The sequence below is a fragment of the Ylistrum balloti genome, unplaced genomic scaffold (assembly GCF_031769215.1).
Source record: "Ylistrum balloti isolate Yb309-2 unplaced genomic scaffold, AGI_CSIRO_Ybal_v1 Utg369648, whole genome shotgun sequence".
NCBI lineage: Eukaryota > Metazoa > Mollusca > Bivalvia > Pectinida > Pectinidae > Ylistrum > Ylistrum balloti.
Window position 1 is genome coordinate 718,100 of NW_026781905.1, and position 24,299 is coordinate 742,398.

The 24,299-nt window shown below is 37.4% G+C and overlaps 1 protein-coding gene across 1 annotated transcript; it reads left to right on the plus strand.

The window, feature by feature from the left end:
- Nucleotides 1–395: 395 nt before the first annotated feature.
- Nucleotides 396–23,953, plus strand: LOC132556169 (mucin-2-like). Its single transcript, XM_060220561.1, has 6 exons — nt 396–409; nt 1,520–1,673; nt 13,289–13,661; nt 18,510–21,083; nt 21,141–22,448; nt 22,539–23,953. Exons 1-6 carry the CDS (start codon nt 396–398, stop codon nt 23,951–23,953), a joined length of 5,838 nt encoding a protein of 1,945 aa, XP_060076544.1.
- Nucleotides 23,954–24,299: the final 346 nt, after the last annotated feature.

Consider the following 24,299-nt stretch of genomic DNA (forward strand, 5'->3'; position numbering starts at 1 on the left):
TCCCATCACATCTATTATGCTAATGTACAGTTTTTTTTCAGTTCAATAAAAAAATGTCTTTTCCATCATATTGTCTACCAAACTCATGTACCATTTTTTCAGTTTAATATAACAATGTCTTCTCCACCAAATTATCTAACACACACATGTACCATCTTTTCCGATGACTGTAAAATGCCTTTTCCACCAAATGACCTAACATATACATGTACCGTCTTTGTTTCACTATAAAAAGGCTTTCTTACTACCATATCGTTACAAACCACACTACTGAACAAGATATCACTATAACTCTATCTAATTTAAATCTAAAACTCTGTCTCAGCGCTAGCTGCCGTACATATTTCTCTAAAAGATTCTACAAAATATCAGAAATACGTTTCCAAAAACCGAACATGGCTATTTCAGCGTCAGTAAAAATATCTTCATAAAGCAAACAACGAGGCATATCAATAAACGGACTCTGACGTTCCTCCTTTTGACTTTTACTTGTATAAAGTCCTGTTACGGTCGCCATCAAGATGATAATGATATTCGTTGTCCCCAATATAACTTTTGATGGTATCGTTGTTGTTTATGTTTTGTTCATTTTAGAAATGACGCGACGTAAGTAGATCAATATTCACATAGAAGGTATTGTCGATGAAGCATAAGACGCTTACACTTTCGGAACAAATGGTCTTATTCATTTTATCTATTTCAAGTTTTGTTCATGTTCTGTGTTCATTTCATCAATTTTGAATTTGGATGACAATTCTATTGTCATGTCGGTAGTTTCTTGGTTTCTGATGAAGGTGACCGTGTAGTCATTGAAATGGCACACTTTAATCTTCTATTGGTTGTGTTATAAGATGAAGGTGACTGTGTAGTCATCGAAACGTCACACTCCAATCTTCTACTGGTTGTGTTATAAGATGGCGGTGACTGTGTATTCATCAAAACGTCACACTCTAATCTTCTACTGGTTGTGTTATAAGAGGAAGGTGACCGTGTAGTCATCGAAACATCACACTCTAATCTTCTATTGATTGTGTTATAAGATGAAGGTGACTGTGTAGTCATCAAAACGTCACACTGTAATCTTCTACTGGTTGTGTTATGAGAGGAAGGTGACCGTGTAGTCATCGAAACATCACACTTTAATCTTTTACTGGTTTTGTTATAAGAGGAAGGTGACCGTGTAGTCATCGAAACATCACACTCTAATCTTCTACTGGTTGTGTTATAAGAGGAAGGTGACCGTGTAGTCATCGAAACACCACACTCTAATCTTCTACTGGTTTTGTTATTAGATGAAGGTGACCGTGTAGTCATCAAAACATCACACTCTAATCTTCTACTGGTTGTGTTATAAGAGGAAGGTGACCGTGTAGTCATCGAAACACCACACTCTAATCTTTTACTGGTTTTGTTATTAGATGAAGGTGACCGTGTAGTCATCGAAACGTCACAAAAAATGTTCCAAACATTTCTGTTTTTGTAATTATTGTATTAAGTTTAACTTTAAAATGTGTTGCAGGCTACCATTAATAATAGTAATTCTGACGTCCGTGTGGTCAGTAGAAGGTCGAGGCAAGATGATGGAACCTGTTCAGAGATCAAGTTTGTGGCGGAAAGGATACGATACACCACAAAATATGGAGGACAGTGGCCTGAACTGCGGAGGGTACTGGGTAGGTACAAACGAAATAAACCATCATTAAGCAGAAAGTCAGAAAATGGCTGTTCTGTATGGTGGCTGATTCGGGACATCGTAATATCGCTTCGTTTAATGGGAAGCGAGATTGCGATATTACGATAGAACGATGCGATATCACGATATCACGATTCGATACCACGATAGCAAGAAGCGATAACACGATAGCGCGATGCGATACCACGATAGCGCATCGTGTTATTGTGATATCGCATCGTGGTATCGTGATATCGCTTCCCATTAAACGAAGCAAAATTACGATGTCCCGAATCAGCCACCATAGTTATGTGACTCAGTAATGAGATCGTACAGTGCTGAATAGTTCTTACAGTATACAGATGGGAGACCGCAGAACCTACCAATAACAAAGTGCGTCTCTTACCAATGACGAAGTGTGCTTTCTCTTTGTACGCTTAGGGTACACATGAAGCCTCGATATCGAACACACTTGTGTAGTTGAGATATCACGTTTTTGTTGTTAGGAGACGTTGACTATCAAAATCGAAGAAAAGAACAACTATGATACAGAGGATTGTCATCTTTCTTATCAAAAACATCAAACTGGATAATAACTCGATGGTTAATTTTCAAACAGAGGATAAATCAGACGAAATTCAGCCATATCCGAAATATCTGTATTGCTAGATTTATTGTAATAGAAACGATATATACACAAGCCCGATCGGCTGTATGTCTCGTACAACATACAATCATTGGTAATTACACAAAGTACACGCGCCTATTAGTAGTTATATTTGTGAGATTGACAGCAAGTGACAGAACATGGTCATTAAGGTTACATAACGTCGTTATTGAATAATGAAAACATGGCGGATTTGTGCCTATCATGTCTGTGATGTATACTTGTTATAACACTACCGTAAAGAACCTACATAAGATTTGTTTGTATTGTTATTCATCAATATAGCCAAGCAATTAACTTAACCCTTTAAATGTAATACATATATCAATGGTTATGACAGTGTATGCATTCATTCATTTTACAGGATATATATAATTTTGAAATCAATCAAGACATACAAACGATGTCTGAATTACTGTTCAAATAATAACGTCTTTCAAACCATTTTATTAAAACAATTAACATGAAGATCCAACTTTTATACATTTTTCAAAAGTCATTTTGGTACATTTTATTTCTTTTAACTTTTATTTATATATTTATAGATATTTTACCCAATGGTTTAAAATTTCGTGGTTTGCCAATATCTTTTAACAAAGAAAAATACTTTCGACAAGGAAAGTCACTTTTTTTCCCAATATATATATCTAATCTGAAAAAACTGTCAAGAAATGAAACGTTTATCACGTGTTAAACGTTAGTCATGAACACGTTAGATATATTTATTGCAGGAATCGTTTCACACATTTTCTGCCACGTGACTAGACTGACCAACATATAAAAAACTATCCGGTGCAACCTATATACAATTTTGCTAGACACATGCCTGACTGTTCAGTGACGTTTACTGCGGTTGTTAGGGACCTATAAAACATCACTGCCATTACCATAAACACAAGGACAAGCTCACGATACTGTCCCTCTACACTGTTTAAGTATCATTGACAATCGGCATTATCAATTAAAATTTGGAATATAATCCTTTTTCGCGAGACGATGTTTGTGCTTATAACGCACAAGTGATCAGGATCTTTTAATACAAATTTATTTTTATATACAGTAGAACCAAACAAAGAATTATACTGCATAATGTAGCTGTGTCGTCTTTCTAGGACTCGTGAGTGATATGAAAGCTTAAGTTGTAAAGCCTTTTGAAAATTCAAAGTCATCGAAAAGAAGTCAGATTTACATGGGGAGGTATATTAGCCCTGGAATTCAATAAATTTCGGAATTTTTCATATATCTGAAGAACGAAATACATATGTTTGTTTTAAACCGTGCCATTATTCGAATTAATTGGAGCGTGACATGCATTTATATAATGATTCCTATTGATATCTTGTTTTCCAATTTAGTTCTATTATTGTATTAGTATCCGAGTATCAGAAAACACAGCAAAGAAACTGCCTACGTGTTAACAGAAGTTAGATTTTCAATGATCATATGGACAAAACACGAACAATGTAATGATTTACGCGGCACCTGAGACACGGAATAAGCAAAACGTATAAGGATGATAAGACCAGGTGTTCCGGAAAGGTAATTGTCATCGTCGATACCCACCTTGTAAATCTTGGTCAAAACTGGTAAATAATGTCACGTTCCCAAATGAGAACAAAGTTAAAAAAAATCAACGGGGACACCAGGTATTCTTATGAGTATCAAACAAGTGCAGTTTCATATCACATTTCGATTATCCTCAGTTGCCTTCTCTGTTTGCTTGTGTCGACCAAAATGTACATGGTGTGAACAACAATGCAGAGGACGCTTGAATTTTCGGAATACCTGGTTCTTCTTGTAGGTTTATGAAAAGTCTCCATGTAGGTCTTTCTTTTGTTCATATTTTGTCCTAGTATCATCGCTTTTGAGTTGACATCCACAAGCTGTTGACATGTCAATGGTTTCGTTGTTATTTGGTAACACTCTGTACTCGCAACGTTACTAACGAGCCCTTGAAAAACGTACTCAATGGGTGTTTTTCACTAACAGTTTTGCGTTTAATGTTAAATGAGAAAACATGAACAAAATTTTGGCGTAGACCTTATACCACATGCCAGTTTTAATCATTCGTATGCACGATAACTAAAAGGCTATCTCGTTTTCGTTTCTTATTCTTTTTCAACTTGATTCTTAAACAGTAAGAGCAACAGAAAGCCCTTTAAATTTCATAACGATTAAGAAAGATATTACACATTCTATAGTTTACTCTCAAGAATATTATTTTCGTGGGATAAAAACATTTCTAGATGACCTATGGAAAATATAAAATTTGTACAAGATTAAACAACATTCAAGCTCCACGAAAATATCCTTAAAATGAAGTCACCAATATATCGAAACTCTAATATGATACTATTTGTCATATATCGAAACTCTGATATGAAACCATTTCGTTCTTCTACGATTTTTAAACGATCAAACAATCTATATCTTACAAATTGTGTTTCTTGTTTTTTGGTTTTGGTAAAACAATGTAAGGAAAGGAAAAACAAGTGCGTTTATTCTGAAAACATACCTCTCTGTTTATTAAAATTATTCCCTAGAAAATATTAATAATGACGTGCTGTTTACCTTAATTAACCGTGTTTTTTTACAAGATCTCGATTACAAGTCAGGTGTATGAATTTTTCCAAGATAAAACCAAAATGTTATTTTTTTGTGTAATTAGTGTTTGTCATATGGGTATATTACGTTAATTAAAAATTCATAAAGACCCTCGTGACGTTAACACAGAGCCACGTATAAGTATATGGCCACCACAGACTAAGACAAATCATGGACTATTTGTCATGTTTCTTTCGTGTGGTATAATTTAGAAATGTCTACAGCTAAAACTCATTACAAACATTTGAATTGTTTACTTGGACGTAAACTTAGCTGAAGGTATATATTTTTCTTATTACTTCATATATTTCACACAAAGTCATGCTGTACGTAACAGCTGGAATGAATTCTGTCACCCGTTATAACATAGGTGTATATACAGTATGTGATAAAACTTATGTAGTATATAGTGTTAAAAAGCACGTTCACCTCGTCCATACGATTATTTCAGATTAATTTCTGTAAAACCACAATGTCATTTCTGTAAACACCCCTATCAATAACCTTTTAACGTTACTCGTGATTAAGGGAGCCGTTTATATGACAGCATTAATTAGCCTCATGGCACTTATTTCCATTAAACGGAAACATTCTTAACAATAGAAGTTTCTGCTGTCGCGTGTTATGTGTGATGGAACAGACCTAAAATGACAGCTGATATGTTACGTTCTCTATGGTCATGAACTTCACTTAGGTTGTCAGGGCTACCATTATACACACCAGGGTTACATAACCTCTCCCGCCTCTTGTGGCAGGTGACCCCTACTGACCACGAATATAGATATTTATGACCGTGCTTCTCACATTGTCGTCCATATTTGTGTAATTTCTGTTCTCGCTAGGTTGTGATAATGCTGATGAGTTGTCAAATCTGTAGCAGATTCCTCCACTATTATGATAGCTTTAGCCATAAAACATGTAGTCAAGGTTTCCAACCATAGTGAGATTAATCTACTTTATAGAAATATTACGCCGTCAATTTCAGCGCCGGTTGTGTATGGACATAGACACCTTCACCGTGTCATGGATAACGTTTGTTAATTAACGTTGTCAAGGTAACGAGATGTCAATAGCGTTAGTATAAATCAACACGGAGTGGCCCAATTACCCGTTAATGCTTGTTAATACTGTTGAAAAAAAAATCACAAAACTTGGTTCAACATTTAAAGTTCTCTGTTAATTGTTTCCTGTTAATTCAGAATTCAAAAGTAGTTAAAATATGAAACGTATAAAGTTATGTGTTAGTGTACATCACGATCTAGATTTTGACATTTCTTTTTTCACATTTTATTCTCAGTCGCCCGATAGGTTTCAAAATTTTACTCTCCTGGCATCAGTGACTAACGAGTCTTGAAAGAAACACAACTGAATTATACAGATCTTGTTCACTAGTTGTCTTTTGAAGGTGTAATTCACTTCTGTAGATTGTGCAATCTTTATACTGCACGATATATCACATTACGCTAGATACCTACCTACATTGCCCCCTGTGAATCCTTTTTATTATATACGTCATATAAACCTTAGCATAGCTGAGCTACAACTATACGCGTGAATTCGAAGACAAGGAAAAATTGTTTAACCAGCGAGAAACATGTAATGGGTTAACGGTATCTGTATATAATTACTGGTCATCCTATATTGTTCCTACTTTTCCTTGTAAATGTCATTTCATATACAAGTATACACTGCTTTGCATATAAACGGTGCAACCTGAAATATCATGCTAAAAATTCCATGTTTGATGGTTCAAAATAGGTTGAAGCGAAATAGATGGATTTTCATTAAAGCCCCAATATACGTAAAAATCACTATAAAAAAACAAACTTTATCTTATTTTCCCCGTAATATATGTAACAAAACAAATACTTTCCTTTAATTAAAGAAAATAAAAGTGACTGTTTTCAATTTAAATAAAAATTGAAAAAATCGGAAAATAAACAATGTGGGACGCACAATAATTCATACATCACCGCTCGTAGCGATGACATTGCGCATGCGCATATTCCGCGTGTGTAAACATGGCAGACACAGTACAGACGTTCACCAGTCGCTTCCTTTTTTTCAATCATACATCAGGCCAATTTTGAATTCTTACGTTATAATTGTGCGTCGTATCGTTTCTAAACTAATTATTCCTTTTAATAATTTCCCAAAAACTAAATGTTTATCACAGGAATACATCAAGTCTTCGAAAAGACTTCGCAAACAATGTTTGTAAACAAAAACTTACATAGAAATATCTGCATGTGCTTCCTTTATAAGTAGAAACCTCAACTCTCGCGAGATCAGGTCATGAACTTTCCGACGTGGTTCGGCAACAATCGTAATTTCGATGGCGGAGTGTTTAAAATGGAGGTGTGTTTACAAATAGCGAGTTTCAACTGCTCATGTATCAATACCTTATGCACAAAGTCATGGTAACTATTGTTTGAATAACTTAATTTTAACTACATCTTAGAGAATATCTCAATAATTATGTGAAATTCTACACTGAATTTTTGGTAAATGTTACGTATATTGGGGCTTTCAAGTTATTTTTTTCAGATTTCCTAGATCAAACTTAAAGCCAATGAATTTATATTTCGCGAGATGATTCTCGATGAAAGATCGCGTCTAAATAACATCTCTTTCGGTTTGTACATAGTATATCACAGTAGTCAAAATAAATAGAAATAGCAAAACTTATATATATATACATGTGTAGTTTGAATTAGAAAATATGCATTGTAATATTACTATCCTGTAGTAGCGATGGAATACCCGTCTTTAAACACGCCGCTGTTTCTATATTTTACACTTTAGAAATCAGTCAAACACATCATACTTTTTGTATCGAGCGTTATCGTTCCATACGCTGACTTTCACCTCTGTCTAACGGCTAAAAGCCAAGAAACCTGGCATTTTATTCGAAAAGAACTAAGATTGGTTTTTCAAGGTTTACATAAACCTTCGGTAATATGTATGTGTATTTGATTCGGCAAGGAACCTCGCTCGCCCATCTTCTGATGTTTACGAGACTATTTAGTAATAAATATATACAATGTTTATGTTATTGACAATCAATAAAGGGAGTATGTCAATACATCAAGGAGAGCCGATTAAGTGTGGCGCTGTTATTGATAAACATCCCGTATGAATAACATGTCTACAAGACGTCATTAGTGTACTAGTGGCTCCACCTAGTGTGCTTTATCATACATCATCAATATCAAACAGGGTCACGAGAGAAAAGCATGTTTGTCACTGATCTTTTTCTGTGAGAGGAAAAATAATGAGTAGGTGATAAGGAAAATAGGTGACTTAGTCGAACGAGGTATATAAGTAATAACTAATGAATTAATATAATGACGTCATTTGTAGAAAGTACAACAAGATCAATAACTGACCAATCAGAGAGAGGATACCGATATTGTTACTAAGTTATGTCCTTGTAGATCTGTGTTGTATGGTAATAAGTGATACTATACAGTTTGTTGGATGGTAGCGTGCGATGGGTCTTACTGAGGGAAAAAAACCGGAGTAAGGTGGGAAAACCCAGGTGGTCTGGCAAGGGATCCAATACCTTGTCACGTCCATTGCAGGAACCGAACCCCGGTCGGCTTGGTGAAAGACAAGAGCTTAAGCACTGCGCCACCCGACCACCCTTGTTTAAATTCACAATTACTAATGACACGGTTCAGAATAAACGCATGTCCCTCATGTTATTATGAAATAATCCGCTATACTCAATCAGGAAATCTGATTAATTATGGGACTAGTTATCATCTGAATATGATATCTATTCGTTCAGTTTTGGCTTTCCTTAGTCTTGGTTTCAGTTTTTATGCCCTTAGCATCACTGGCGAGAACTACAAGGAAGCTACTGTTTAATTCCTTATTTTTCTCCTCTGTTTCTAATTTTAAATTTGTCTTTCTCACAAGTCTTGTACATCTACTAGCGGTCTGTTGGGATCGTCCGACATTTCAAACATCTTTTCGACCAATTTTGTTTCATTCAGTCCATTCTGCGTTTCGACACTGACTCTGTGTATTATGTCGAGACTTCGGTGGAAGAAATTGGTCTCATTTCTAGTTTTATTTGGTATGCATTTCAACTGCATCTTATTCCTAAACCTTTGAAATGTGCAATGCTGTAGTGGTTCTTTTCTACAATAAATTTCTGTTTTAAAACTTCTATTCTATATAATAAGATAGCTACTCACAACGAGACTGACGGTAAAATAAAGCATTACTATGCTATGACACAGCAAAGTCTTAATATCGCCAAAGTCATTATGTCTACGGGTCGTAATGTTTAAGAGTACCTTTGTATCGACATGTCTGTTCAACAGCAGAACGACATTGTCGTCATCACATCCAGTGTACTGTTTATGTATTGACCTTTGACCTGATACGAATACTACAATCATACTCTTTGGGATGGAATGTATAATATCACATATGATTGATCATTTGATGTAGACTAACCACAATAGTTATCACCTATACTCGTCAATGAACGTTTGTGTAGGAATGTGGTCTACGTCACTTCCTGTCACGGCCACAAAATCGAAGCTAGATTCTCAGCACCTGTCTGTTCGAATATTTTAACATAGCTCTTCTTTCCTTTCCTGAATACATCGATTTATTTCTATTCATGGGTTTATCAATTTTCTTCATGTTCCTTGCCATTTCTTATTTATCTGTTTTCATATTTGCTTACTTATTTTCTTTTACGGTGAGATAATATGCTTAAATATTTCAATTGCTTTATCTCGGGTACTGTAAACATTTATCTAGAATATTAAGATTTCTTTGGTGTTTCAGGTCCGTATTATTAGTGTGCATCATTTGGTTGAAGATAATTGTGTACGCTGTCTCTATATCTCTCTGTAAGATAGTTTTATTTGTATATCGTTTGCTGAACTATGAAAACATAAATACGATATATAGGCCAGGTCAGGTATTATGATAAAGCAGATAGTATGTACGACATTTGAGTACGTGAAAGCTTCCACGGGCAGTGCAACTACATTTCATACTCCGCCTAAGGCAGTAGTTCACTAGGAACAATTACCGTTTACTCCGCGATGTCAAATAGTTCCTGTTTATAAAATTGTTTTTAATTGTCACTAGACGCTGACCCTTACCACAAAATAACTCTTTCTCTCATATCTCAAGACAGCATTAATTGTCCAATTTATAAAAAGTTCTATTTTCAGTCAGACATCGTGACTTTCTGTAGCGAGTGTTCAACATGTGTATTGTCCCGTCACGAACAATGAAGACTGTCTCCATAGCAACCGTAGTGACGGTACAATATCACCTTTCAACAGAGACACCACAGTAACAGCTCAGCAACTAACATGAAATAAAAGTACCATGAATGGGGATTTTTGGAAATAATGCTTTATATCTTCTCTATTTGAACGATTTTAAGAAATTTTAAGAAATCAGTTATATATGTCAAGTATCCATGGTGATCCCGTATTTCATTCAGTAGGATATTGCTGGCTGTCAGATATATTAGTGTGTCTAATGAAATATGATAATTTAATTACACAGACAAAAGAGATTAGATAACGTAGATACAAACCTATGAAGATAACAAACCTCCAAGTGTACATATAATATAATACAACGTAATTTACTTTAATTTATTTTATTATGGAGTTGTGGCACCTCCCCGTTCAGATTTTGACTTTTCTATCGATCAATTCAAATTTTCGTCAGACTTAGTCGAAGGCTTCAAATCAAAGGTCATTAGCATAACTGACGAGTCCGAGAATGACGAAACAGCTGTATGATGTAGCATAACTGACGAGTCCGGGAAGGACGAAACAGCTGTATGATGTCGCATAACTGACGAGTCCAAGAAGGACGATATATGTATGTGTGTCACTGAATGATAATGAGACAGCTGTATGATGTAGCATAACTGACAGTCCGAGAATGACGAAACAGCTGTATGATGTAGCATAACTGACGAGTCCGAGAAGGACGAAATAGCTGTATGATGTAGCATAACTGACGAGTCCGAGAAGGACGAAACAGCTATATGATGTAGCATAACTGACGAGTCCGAGAAGGACAAAACAGCTGTATGATGTAGCATAACTGACGAGTCCGAGAAGGACGAAACAGCTGTATGATGTAGCATAACTGACGAGTCCGAGAAGGACGAAACAGCTGTATGATGTAGCATAACTGACGAGTCCGAGAAGGACGAAACAGCTGTATGATATAATTTAATTTATTGTTTGGCTCTACTGTATCTAAATATAAATGCCTAAAATGTGCTATTCGCTGGTGTGTCTTTTGTTCAATCTTTAGTCTATTTATTAAGAGGCATACTGAAACCGTTACTAACAATATATAACATACATGGAGGACAAAAGATGATATCATATCAATGTATTCCATAATATGAACGTTGTTAGTATTCACATACTGTGAAAACTCTTTGTAAATATGTAACATAATGTAGCTTTTTTGTTTGTTTTGTTTATTTGCTTTTTTGTGTTATATAATCTATTCCTTCATACATAATTGTATTTTATCCTTATTATATTAACCTCCCTATTCCGTTTTTTGTATCAAGTTAAAAACACGCATCTTTACTGGTAAACATAGTAAGTGAGATTGACGTTAGGTGTACCTTATAGATAAATATAGAGGTGTTCCTTATAGACAAATATAGAGGTGTACCTTATAGATAAATATAGAGGTGTACCTTATAGATAGATATAGAGGTGTACCTGATAGATAAATATAGAGGTGTACCTTATAGATAAATATAGGTGTTCCTTATAAATATAGAGGTGTACCTTATAGACAAATATAGAGGTGTACCTTACAGATAAATATAGAGGTGTTCCTTATAGACAAGGATAATCCAAGATAAATATAAAGGTGTTCCTTATAGTCTATATCTATATTTATAGATAAATATAGAGGTGTACCTTATAGATAAATATAGAGGTGTTCCTTATAGACAAATATAGAGGTGTAACTTATAGATAAATATAGAGGTGTACCTTATAGATAAATATAGAGGTGTTCCTCATAGATAAATATAGAAATCATGTGCCAACGAAAATGCATATTTTGTAAGGTCACGCAATTTGAGCCTCACGAAAATAGGTGACATAAAATATGAAGTATACACTTTAATTTGCTTTACGGCGGTTAAATAACGTGTTGAGTGTGTAGCTTACGTCAATGTCGCAGACGGCGATGCCATAAAATATCAAAGTGACAGAAACATCATGTGAAAAGCCTCGATCTGACAACATTTGTAATGCATTATACTCTAATTGTGATAATTGTGCTACATATCAAATGCTTACATACAAGCGCGTGATTATTACCTATTATCATCTGGTATTTTCTAATTACTCATAGGTGTTAAGGTTGATATGACGACAGCAGGCTTAGGGTAATATATCATTCTAAATATGTGTAGGCACGTAAGCAAATAACAGGTCCAGAAAACGTTATACATATTCCGTAAGTATGTAAAGTCATGTTGGAGAACGGACGATTTATATCATATTAATAAATGAGTGTTATACATTTGCATTCTTTTTGTTAAATTACTTTCAAAGTTGGTCTTTTAAGGAATGTGGTTTATTTTCCCTAATTTTAAAAGATTTTTAAAAAAGCATTTTGAAAGGAAAATCGATATAGTTAACAAAGTCCGTTTTAATGTGAAAATATATTTTTAACTAGGTTATTGGCAAAAAATTAATTTTTTCATCATCAAATTAGACGGTCTTCGCAAATCCTTATCTAAATTTTGACATTCATTTAGGACAGTTTGTGAATTTCCCGAGTCAACCTCTAACTTACTAGGCCCCGTACCACCACTGATGAGTCATAGAAAGACGACACTGCCTCATGATAAACTCTAAAACTTAATTTCTGTTGAAAGGTGTCATTAATTTGTTTGCCTTTTATGATATTCTTTCTTACTGTTATTTTTAATATACAAATATTTATGTTTTATTTAATTTTCTAATGATTAAACGTGTTTTCCTGTTCAATGTTTTTGATACAAAAAATCAGATTGTTTATATACGTTGTCAACACGATACTGTTTGCGTTATTTTAACACGTGCTTCCTTCTCACATGTTACTGAATATTTTTAAAGATTTGCATCACTTGTCATTGTTGGAAAACATTACAGGATTTTTATTCTTCGCTAGTGTTATGAAACGAATATAACTGCAAAAAAAAAGGGTTTCATAGAATACTGTAGTTGTAAATAAAATAAAATAAAAAATGCATAATAAATTCAAATATTCCAACAATATCGTATTTAATGAGAAAGCTATTTTACTCATACTTCATTGTATTTCAGTACCAATGGCAGATCAACAGAGGGCGCTGTGGTGTTTGTGGAGATCCTGCAGACATCAATCCGAAACCAAATGAAGACAAAAATCATTTCGCTAGAGGAATTAAAGTACAGAGATATTCAACTAGTGATGAATTTATTGACGTCACTATCGAAATTAAGAAAAACATGTTGGGATATTTTGAATTTCGACTTTGCCCGGATGTAAGTGAAACAAGGCCAGTAACTCAGAAATGTCTTGATCAACATGTGCTAGACATCAACGGTCACGGGAAACGATACCATCCGGACAAGGAAGGCAATATATATCTGAAACTGAATATGCCCAAAGACGTCACGTGTGAACACTGTGTTCTGCAGTGGAAATGGCATACTGGTAAGTTTTAAATGATTAATTTGTGTACAGTCGATCCTCGTTATCTCATTTAATTCGAAGTATTTCATCTGTCTCGGCCAATCGTTTTCACCAAACATTCGGTTTCACTAGAATAAGATAATAGGATAACACGAGGTTTTCCAATGGCAATGTCGACTTCGATATAACGATGTCGACTGCATTTGATTAATTAAATGTACTGGCCTTGCATATCGTAAATATCGACCATAACAAAGTGAAGGACATGACAAATGATTCTTTATCATCACATTACCTCAATCTTTCCCGGTACGTACAACTGTATAATAAGTACGGTCGTTTTCATGTCCTGATTTAGAATTTGCTTTTCTCGATGAAAACTCATTGCTTCCTAAACCTGCAGTATCTGCATGTCGCAGCTGGCTTGAATTTAAGTGGTTTGTTCATGCAGGATGCCAACAAATGAGAGATAAACGACAGATTTATGGTTGCCATGGAAATATCTTTTTGTTATGCTAAATGAGTTTACTTATTTTCTACTGGAACAGGATGATGATCCATAAGTGATACGAGCACATTGAAATTACAAATAAGATATTGTTTTGTGCACGATGTATAATGTGTATGCTGTTACAATGTGCAATTTGTAAGTGGATCATGTTTGATTCTCGATAATTTTCCTGTTGGTTCCGCTGTTGTATACCTTGCTTTCATATGAGAACGAAGCGATGAAGCAGAAGAGGCTTACTCTCCCGGAACACCTGGTCTTTTTCTCATAGTACTTTTTCAGGAATATCAATGTAAAGCTTTCTTTAATTCATATTTTGCCGTAGTTATAGTGTGTCTTGGTCTTGATTATGATTTTGTGCAAGTGCTATTTTTTGTTGTTTTTATGTAATGAAATGCTGTATTATATCCAATGAAAAAATGACATGATAACATGTTCTATATCAATGAAACAAGTAGGACAATTTGTTTTAAAAAGTAAGGACAAAAGAAAGCAAATATATCGTAAAATCTTATAATATATGTTATCCTTCCGGAACACCTGGTCTTGTAATGATTGTACGCTTTCAAGTTGCTGATGGTCTCTATGTATTTGTCTATTCAATTTTGTGCTCATTTTAATTCATAGGTAGTGTTATATAATTAATAACAAGTTAATGTCAGTATATTCCTTTTAATGTTTTGTATGTGAAATATAACATCGCACAGTGTTGTGTGTTCCCATCTCAAAGTTCGTTGTCATTAGGGAGATCATGTTGGAGACACCAAATTCTCGATACTCCAGAGGTTACGATCAATTCGCAATCTCCACTCCTGGAACATGTTATGGAAAGATTGGAGGCACTAGCGAGGTAATTTGATTGGCTCCAGGAAAACAAACTGACCAATCAATCACAGGCTGATACGCTCCTTTTGAAAATTTCAAAGGATCGACACACAACTCAAAGCCATTACAATATACAGTTATACGACCTCGATATTCATTTGATGTACATCAAAGGATCAAATTAGCCTTTTTGTCTTGACCACAAGGTTTCGCACATGGGACCTTCAATCTTGCTATGATATGTTCCATGGATGCAGAGAACGAAATGACCGTAACCACCAGAGTATCGAGGTTGGAGAACCTCCGAACTAAGTCTGGTATTATAGAATAATTAGAATCGAGAAAACAGTTCGTGATCAACTGGACGAAAAACGATCCCATACCTTGTCAGCCCACGTGGTCATTCCTATCATGAATATCGATTTATTGATATCGACCTATGCACCTTCCCTGACCAATGGTCAACGTCGGTCATTGTTATAAGTACAAGGTCAAATTACAAGGTGGATCACCTGTCTACAGGTGCGCGTCACCATTTTTTATGTTCGAAATCATTTTCGACATCGTACTACTGAAATAATATTATGTTCATAATTTTGCCCTAGATTCAGCGAACTAGAGAGTGAAAGAACATTATGTTGACATGACAATATCTTCTATGTGGTTTTTAAACTGACAGATAACAGTTGTGTATCTAAGTACGACACTTCGTTACCCAGACGTAAACTTATGTGCAATATTTAATACAGAATAGTAATTAGACGTTTTAATGAGGATAAGTTCAGCCCCAGACAAATCATACACATGACACTTACCTCAAAACATAACCAAAAATCACCAAGAAGCTGTATTTATTTTGTCATTTTGGTGAGATCTTCCATAAAACCATAAAAATCTTGTCTGTTTTATATTTTCCCATGTAAATCACCAGATGCTGTTCTACTTCGTGCAAGAAGCATTGAAACTGTCATAGCTGTCCATCTGCCATGTTCTGCACTGACACCTGTCTGACAGCATGTTAGCTAGTACTATCTGTACATTACTAGAGGCCATATTGTTAGGTGATATGTAACGTATTGGTCAGTTCGAGACGTTACAGATAATCAAAGTTTCATGTACTATTGTTATTTCAGAGTTCTAATTAATTCTAAATAATGAAATGTTATACTCCCGACCTCGTCCCCCCTCCCCCTCCTCACTTTTTTTTATCGCGGGTGTATTGTGTACCATTTTTATGAAGGTAAATCCGGATTGTCAAAACCTAAACATGAAAATTGGGCACAAGTAATTCTTTCGAGTATTAGAATAGTAAAGAAAACCGGACATGTCAATAGAAACAGAAAAAGTCGCCATTTTGACATTTCTTTTTAGGGGTATTATTAGTTAATTGACATGTGGATTAAGCCAAGCCTCTATTTAACGCTAAGTCTGAATAAACAATAGTTAATCAAATTGTTAGCAAAGGGAAAAGAAAATAAATAAACAAATTAAAAACAAACACACAAAAAAAAAGAAATAAATAAATCAATATAGAACTAATAAATAAATAGATAAATGAATAAATAAATAAGATGTAGATGTATTAAGGTCGGCTAGTTCTGACAGTCAGGTGACCAGTGAATTGTCTTGACAAAACCTGTATCCTACATCCTATGCTGCTATGTGATCCGATAATAAATGAGCGAACCATTCGCCTTCATTGCACTGATCGTCATCGCTCTTCAGAACCTTTCTAAGCATGCTGATAGTAAATCTGAATTTATCATTTGTTCCAAGGAGGTTTCCAAAGTTTCTCAGATCAATTTTGTTCAACAAAATGTTTGGTATTTGGAACAAATACGGTATATGGTTCCAATGTTTCCAAAGTTTCTCAGATCAAACTTTTCCACAAATGTTTGTTATCTGGAAAAATACGGCAGATAGTTATAATGTTATATGATGGAGTAAACCGCGAACATTGATGCCATCACAAAATGATAAAGAAAACAAAAAGCTTATAGATATTGAATTACTTTTGTATCAACTCTCTGATGAGGACTTTGAAACTTCAAAACAATAATTTTGTGTCATTTCGCTTGATACATAACCCCTTTAAAACAGATCTAGAATTTTATCTTTATTAGTTAAGAAGTTTGATATCACTAAAATACTTTTAGTTTTAAGATTGAAAAAAATAATGATTTATCCGTAAAACATAAAAAACGATAGATTTTTAAATAAAATAAAACGATAAAAATATTTCCTTATAAACAAACAATTGTTAAGTTTGTGAATACAATTATTCGTCTGGGAGACGTTTGCCTGTGTTGTAGTGATATGCCGGAGAGATCTTGAGAAGTAAAAATATTGCTGGTCATGCAAATTGTCTGAATATTGAACATCTGGTCTTCTTTGTTGTAACCTAGCTTGAACCTTTGTAAATACTACACATTTATCTTGTACAGTGTCGTCGGAGATGTTGTCTATACTACGCTATATACGATTACTTACATAAACAGTTATTGTCGTTTGAGTGTAAGGTATTCACATATATAGATAGAGTGATAGAATCATGACAGAATCATGGACATCCTATCAATATTTAATAATGTACTGTAACACGATGGTCAATAACATGATTAATTTGTTCATTCTGTCGTTTATCTATATAATATTCTCACCAGTTCTACATGAGCTATTTAGTGTCGGCGTATTCACCAGTAGGAACAGTAATTCTACACTGGGCAATAGTTATCTAGGAAATACACTAACCAATGATAGTCACGAAACTGAACTCATTTCTGTACATTGACCTACTTTTCAGTGCCTCGTTCTTTCCATGACGTATATACGAAACCTGCGATTATTTTTCATGAGATCAAACTTAGTTTTACCGTGACACACTTTTTTCCATGAATTTTATCTCTGAAAAAATATATACTCTGTATCGACATATTGATATGTCCACAAACTTTTAAAAATCTTTATAAGTACATTTAGTGAGCTGTATTTATACACGAAATCAGTTGTGAACGAAATGGTACTTGTTTAATATGAAATTTATTTGTTTTACAACAATTGCAAAACAAGTTATGTCAACTTATACTAATCACTCTTGTTGGCCCGGATGTAAGCGCGCGAGGGGTCTTATTGTGGGAGGAAACCGGAGTACCCGGGGAAAACCCACGTGGTCGGGCAGGTGACCCCTTACCTTTTCACGTCCATTCCGAGAATCGGACCCCGGTCGGCTAGGTGAAAGGCGAGTGCGTTACCACTGATCCACCCGACCGCCCAAATAGTACTTGTTTGAAACAACTTCCCCCACCCACCACAATGTTCAAAATTTCTTTACCATAGACGATTAGAAATAGTATGATTAAAATCTGATTATGTTACTTTGTACCAATATAGTAAACTTTATTTTATTAATAATTGATAATTTTATTGATAATTCGTGTTCATTAAAACACTTAGTTTATCTAAGTTTACAATCTTTGCATTAATCTACTTAAAATATTGAGATGTGTCTTATGATCGAATACATTTTTATGTTTCAGCCATGAACTGGGGGATCTGTCCAGACCAGAGCAGCGGACTCGGATGTGGGGATCAAGAGGAATTTTATAACTGTGCAGACATCAGTATCACTTCCGGTTCACCGAGTGTTGGGACAAATATGGAGCCTGATCCTTCGCAGTATGTACTTCCGAGTCAGCATACTGACGTAAATGCTGAGAAAAGTGTAGACAAGCAATTTGATGTTAATGTTAATACCGGCGTCAACACAGAAGTTAACAATATCAAAACCCAATCTGATATTATCTCAAATTTGGAAACTAAAGCAAGTATTGCTGACCAACTGCCAGTTACAACAATTAAACCCCAAACTATAGCTACAGAAATACAAAAACAGGTGGAATTTGAAAGCAATCCCACTGTAAAGGTGTCTGGAGCTCCGAAACCAACTGTTTTTACAGGAACCTACTCGACTGTTGGGAACATGGAAAGTCAGTCTATAGAAGGAAAACTTGTGAATCTGCCAGTGAATACCGAGGGAGGAACTACAAAATCTGTCACAAAGTCAGAGCCCGCTAAAAAGACAACATCTACAGACTATATTACAGTGACTGGGCCTACATCGACAGAATCGACTTCTACCGGGAGTGTCATTCCAATTTTCGAATTCAATGACAAGATATCTACAGATCAGATGGCGAATAGGATGGCAAACTCCCAGATACAAATACAGCATGACCCCTCTTTTAATATAGATACCGCTGCTCCTGTAAATATAAAAGTAGATCCGGATATGAAGGCCAAGGCGTCCGCTAACATTATCCAACTACCATTTGTTGGCGATACATCTCGAACTGCTGAACAGAACAGCCAAACAGAAAGCGGCGCGGATACCGCGACTGCACTAGGACGCACAGTAAGAAGTGTTATACAAGGAACAACTGCCAGCAGTCGATCACCTTCAGGAGGGAGCTGGACAACGCTTATAGACACTGATATGTTAAACCAGGGTAGATCATCTGGACTGAACAGCAAGACGCAGCTTCCTGGTGGTACTATGATGCCTGGTGAGCAGGCTTTCAGTGTAGGAATGCCATCTAGTTACAATAAAGAATCGGGACGAGTGGGGAGTACATCACTTTGGCAAGGAGCCATGTCTACAAATGAAGGAGAAGTCGGAGGTGTATCGCTCTCGTCAACGTCGCGTCTTGCTATGGTTAAAAACTCCAGAGTTAACCCATTAGCCAAGCAAGTAGTAGACACAAATTTAAACAACCAATATAACCCTAACTTGTCAGCCGGATTCACGGTAAACTCTCCTGCTATCAAACGGACAACATCTTCACAAAAACTCAGAGAAGCTTTCGGCGACTTAGGGAAACCAAGAGGTTCAAATGTTGGGAGCCAGGCAGGCAGACATAACATGGGAAGAAATGCATTCCTTACACCAACAAAAAATGAAAACACAGCTAATAGAATGACTGGACAAGCTAATTATAATGCTGGTTCTAACGTGGGATCGCAACGACAAGGACGTATGGGTATGCAAAATAATCGAGGCCGTACTTTGTCAGGTTTTTCGACCCCTAAAATGAGAGCTGACGGATCCTTCATGCTGGAAACTATCCCGTCCAACACCGTCATTGACGCCGTCGCTGGAAACACACTATCTGCTCAGGGAACCTTAGCATCTGCTCGTTACCTTGAACGGGCCCGTCAAGCCGAGCAGTACACCCCTCCTCCACCGACTACTCCTCGACCAGGCGTACTTGCGACCAAGCTTCTGACACGCCACCCTGGTCTTAATAGAAATAATCAGTTCGGTACGTTATTGGCGTCTGCTGTCATTGTTGATCCAGAACCAGAAACAACTATTCCCCCGCCAACGACTACAACCACTGAAGCGACAACCACAACTACGCCTACAACCACTACTACGACTCCGCCTCCTACAACTACCACCACCGAACCTACCACAACTACAACAGAACCCACCACTACAACTACTACTATACCCACCACCACCCAGCCAACCACGACGGTCGAACCAAACCTTAGTTTACGTGAAGGAATGGGACTTCCAGATGGTTTTGTAGTCTTTAGCCCTACTGATGCATCAACTGCTAAGATAGAGACAACGACAACCCAAGCTACACCTACTTCCACGGAATCATCAGACGTAGTAGCTGCAGATAATGCAGAGGTCGATCTCGGGGGAATACTGAAAGAAATAATGGCTATGGCAAACCGTGTATCTGCCTTGGCAAAGAGCACACAGCAATCTGGAGCTGATGCTCTTGCACAAAACATCAAATCGATGGCGGAAACAGCAGTTCAGACCAATATTAAAATGAACCAAGATAACGTTAATGTAATGGAAACTACAACACAGGGCTTTGTTAATAACGTTGATGTCGTTACAGCAGAATCTTCGGTAGCAACACAGACGAAGACTAATGGTCTAATCACAAACAAATCGAGTGTACTAAGTAATAACTCTCCAACAGTACAAAAATCTACCGAGGCTGCATCAGTTGTTACGGAACCCACAGTTACAGAACCTAGAGTCATAGCAACGGAACCGACAACTGTTGTCACGGAACCTCCAGTTACAGGCCCTACAGTCATAGCAACGGAACCGACAACTGTTGTCACGGAACCGACAGTTGTAGTAACTGAACCCGCAGTCATAGTAACAGAACCCAAAGTTCTCTCAACAACAACAACTACAACAACGACTTCTAGACCCCCTCTCCATATAACAACACCATACATGCCATTCACAACTGGAGTAGACACGTTTTTCAACCAGCAAACAACTGTAAACCCGTGGAACACGTTCGACCAGGGCGCGCAGAATCAATATGCAGTGGATGGTCTTAACACTGGCACCGACGCTTCCGGTACGAATCCACAGGTCGTGCAAATGAATGCCCAAGCAGGAGTTCCCTCTGGATTTGATGCTGGATACAACAACCCTGACTCCAATTCTGTCTCTGGGCAGTCAGCGGGATTGACTGGAATGACCAATCCCGCTTCCATGATGAATGCACTGACATCTATGCAGAGTGGGGGAGCTGGGAATACCAACGTCCTTCTCGCAAATATGTTCAGGATTCTGTCTGATCTCATGACTCAAACAAATGCGCAAGCAGTAAACATGGACAATTCCGTTCAAGCTGCAGTCCCGTCGGACGCACAATCCCAGTTTGCTAAACCCTCACAGCCGGGCTTGATAAACGTTGCAGACAATCAGACACCAACAGAATCACAACCGATCGTTGTAGTTCCTAGCACTGTGAGTGTAGATATGTCGCAATATGCTACAGGTCAGAGCGATCAAGGTGTCAGAACTGTTAGTGATGCCACAGGCGGTTTTAAACAAACCTCACCATCGACAACTGTACCAGTAACAACTACAACTAAAAAGGCTACAACAACGTCCACAACAACCACTCCGTCTACAACTACAACTACAACTCCAACCACCACTACAACAACTCCAACTACCACTACAACTCCAACCACCACTACAACTACAGCTCCAACTACCACTACTACAACTTCAACTACCACTACAACAACCCCAACTACCACTACTACAACTCCAACTACCACTACTACAACTCCAACTACCACTACAACAACTCCAACTACCACTACAACACCGACCACTACTACAACAACTCCAACAACAACTACTACCACACCAACAACAACAACACTTCCTACTACCATAACAACAACTCCTGAACCAACGACGCCAACCACTACTCCCACACCCGTTACCGATGCTTATTTTATCGGATTGAGCGCGGGAAGTCTATCAAATGCTGCTATTATGAATAGAGTGCCGGCTAACAGACCTACAAATGTTGTCTGGAATCCAACGACACCAGCAGGAAACCAGTGGGGTAACACAGGTATGACACAAATGACCAGAAACCAATGGGGGAACTCGGTAACAGGAACAACCCCGGGTACTAACAAAATGAACCAGTGGGGGAACTCGTTAACAGGAACAACCCCGGGTACTACCAAAGTGAACCAATGGGGTGACTCGGTAACAGGAACAACCCCGGGTACTAACAAAATGAACCAGTGGGGAAATGCAGGTACAACAGTTAAAGAAAGAACTACTTGGGTAGACACAACAACATCTGCACCAACACAAACACCAACGATGCAGACCACATGGTTTAATGAGCCGACCACCCCTGTCACTGCCACACCTCCGACGACTGTTCCTCCAGCCACATCCATCAATACAACACCTGTTGATACATGGAATCCACAAACCAATCCTGCCACCACGCCTTCCATTCCTGTTGACAGATCGGTTCCATCACATGCCACCACTATTGCCACAACTTGGGACGCTGTTCTTCCAACTGGAAATCCTACCGATACCACAAATGCTGCTTCACAAACACCGTCATCCACATGGAATTCTGGTGGACTAATTAATGGACTTGCAGCCGGTAACACCGAATTGACATCTGGACCTTTTGGAAACTTGTTTGGCACCACACAAGCACCAACTCCTCCACCAACTACACTTGCACCGGTATCGACCACGCCTCTTGTTCTGATTGATGTTAATGACCTCAGTCCACGCTCAGTCGACCCAGTAACACGAAATGTGATGCTAAGGTTAATCCGGTCAATGGCGACAACTAGTCAGGAACTGTATACTATTCTGTACGCAACTGGCCCTGACTTCCTTAGTTCACTTGGCATCAACCCTCAACAGCTCAAAGGCTCAGTTAATGTGGCTTTATTAAATATTTTACCTGAACTACGCGTTGTCCTTGGACTCCCTCCACCGCCACCAAGACGAGCAAGACCACCATCATCTACTGGCACAGGATCAAGGTTATCCAATGCACCCGGTGCTACATCGACAGGTATAGGCAAACCGACAAGTCTGCCAGGAACGGCTGCCCGTCCTAGAGCACCACCAGCCGATCCTATCGCTATGGCAGTACAGAGTGCAATGACCAATCAAATCCTTCAGATGTTAGGGTTAGTGCCCGAGCCCCCAGATGTTCCAGCGGGAGGTAGAAGGCGTGGAAGACGCCCGGGTATGTATAACAGGCGATTTGGTCCCTCTGGCATGCCCGTGCCAACGGTCGAACCAGCCGATGTACCGCCGAGTGGGGCTGGTTTTGGTGCAAGTCCTACATACCCAGGACAGTATCCTTATGGCCAGCGTGGAATGGGCCCACAATCACCGGCAAACATGGACCAAATGTGGAATATGGCGATGTCTGGAGGTTCTCCGGGAGCAATGGGTGGAGGAATGGGCGGGCACAGACCCGTTTATGATCCTTTAGATCCTCCAGATATCATTCCACCAGGCGCCGTTCCTATTGGTTCTCCAATGGCACGTGGTATGGGTGGACGGCGAGGACCTCCACCGGGAGGTATAGGTCAGATGAATGCTCAACAGACCCAACAGGTTATGGAAATGTTAGGACTCTAATATCAAATTTTATCTGACTTTATCTACTTTATCTGACTGATTTTATACCGAGATGTCCTGGATCAAATCAATAATCCAAGTATATAGCCTTGGAAATACACATATCAAAAATTAGAAATGGAAATTACATTTGAACAGCAGACATCTCCCAATTGAATGAAATGTTTTCCGAGTCTACATCTATAATAGGATTTATCAAGTGTTTAGGTGGTGTGTTTCTTTTTTTCATTTTCACAAGTAGTTGAACATTTTACCATTTTACCATTTAAGATTCTATAAGACATACACCTGGACTAAAGTTTAAGATAATCCTTACATCACCCTCTATAGGACTTTCAGTAAACAC

Bases quoted from the DNA above. Each gene is read 5' to 3' on its own strand.
- LOC132556169 (XM_060220561.1), top strand. The intron at 21,084-21,140 runs GCCCTACAGTCA...CGACAGTTGTAG, and splicing joins CACGGAACCTCCAGTTACAG to TAACTGAACCCGCAGTCATA. The intron at 22,449-22,538 runs GTACTAACAAAA...ACTCGGTAACAG, and splicing joins GGTAACAGGAACAACCCCGG to GAACAACCCCGGGTACTAAC.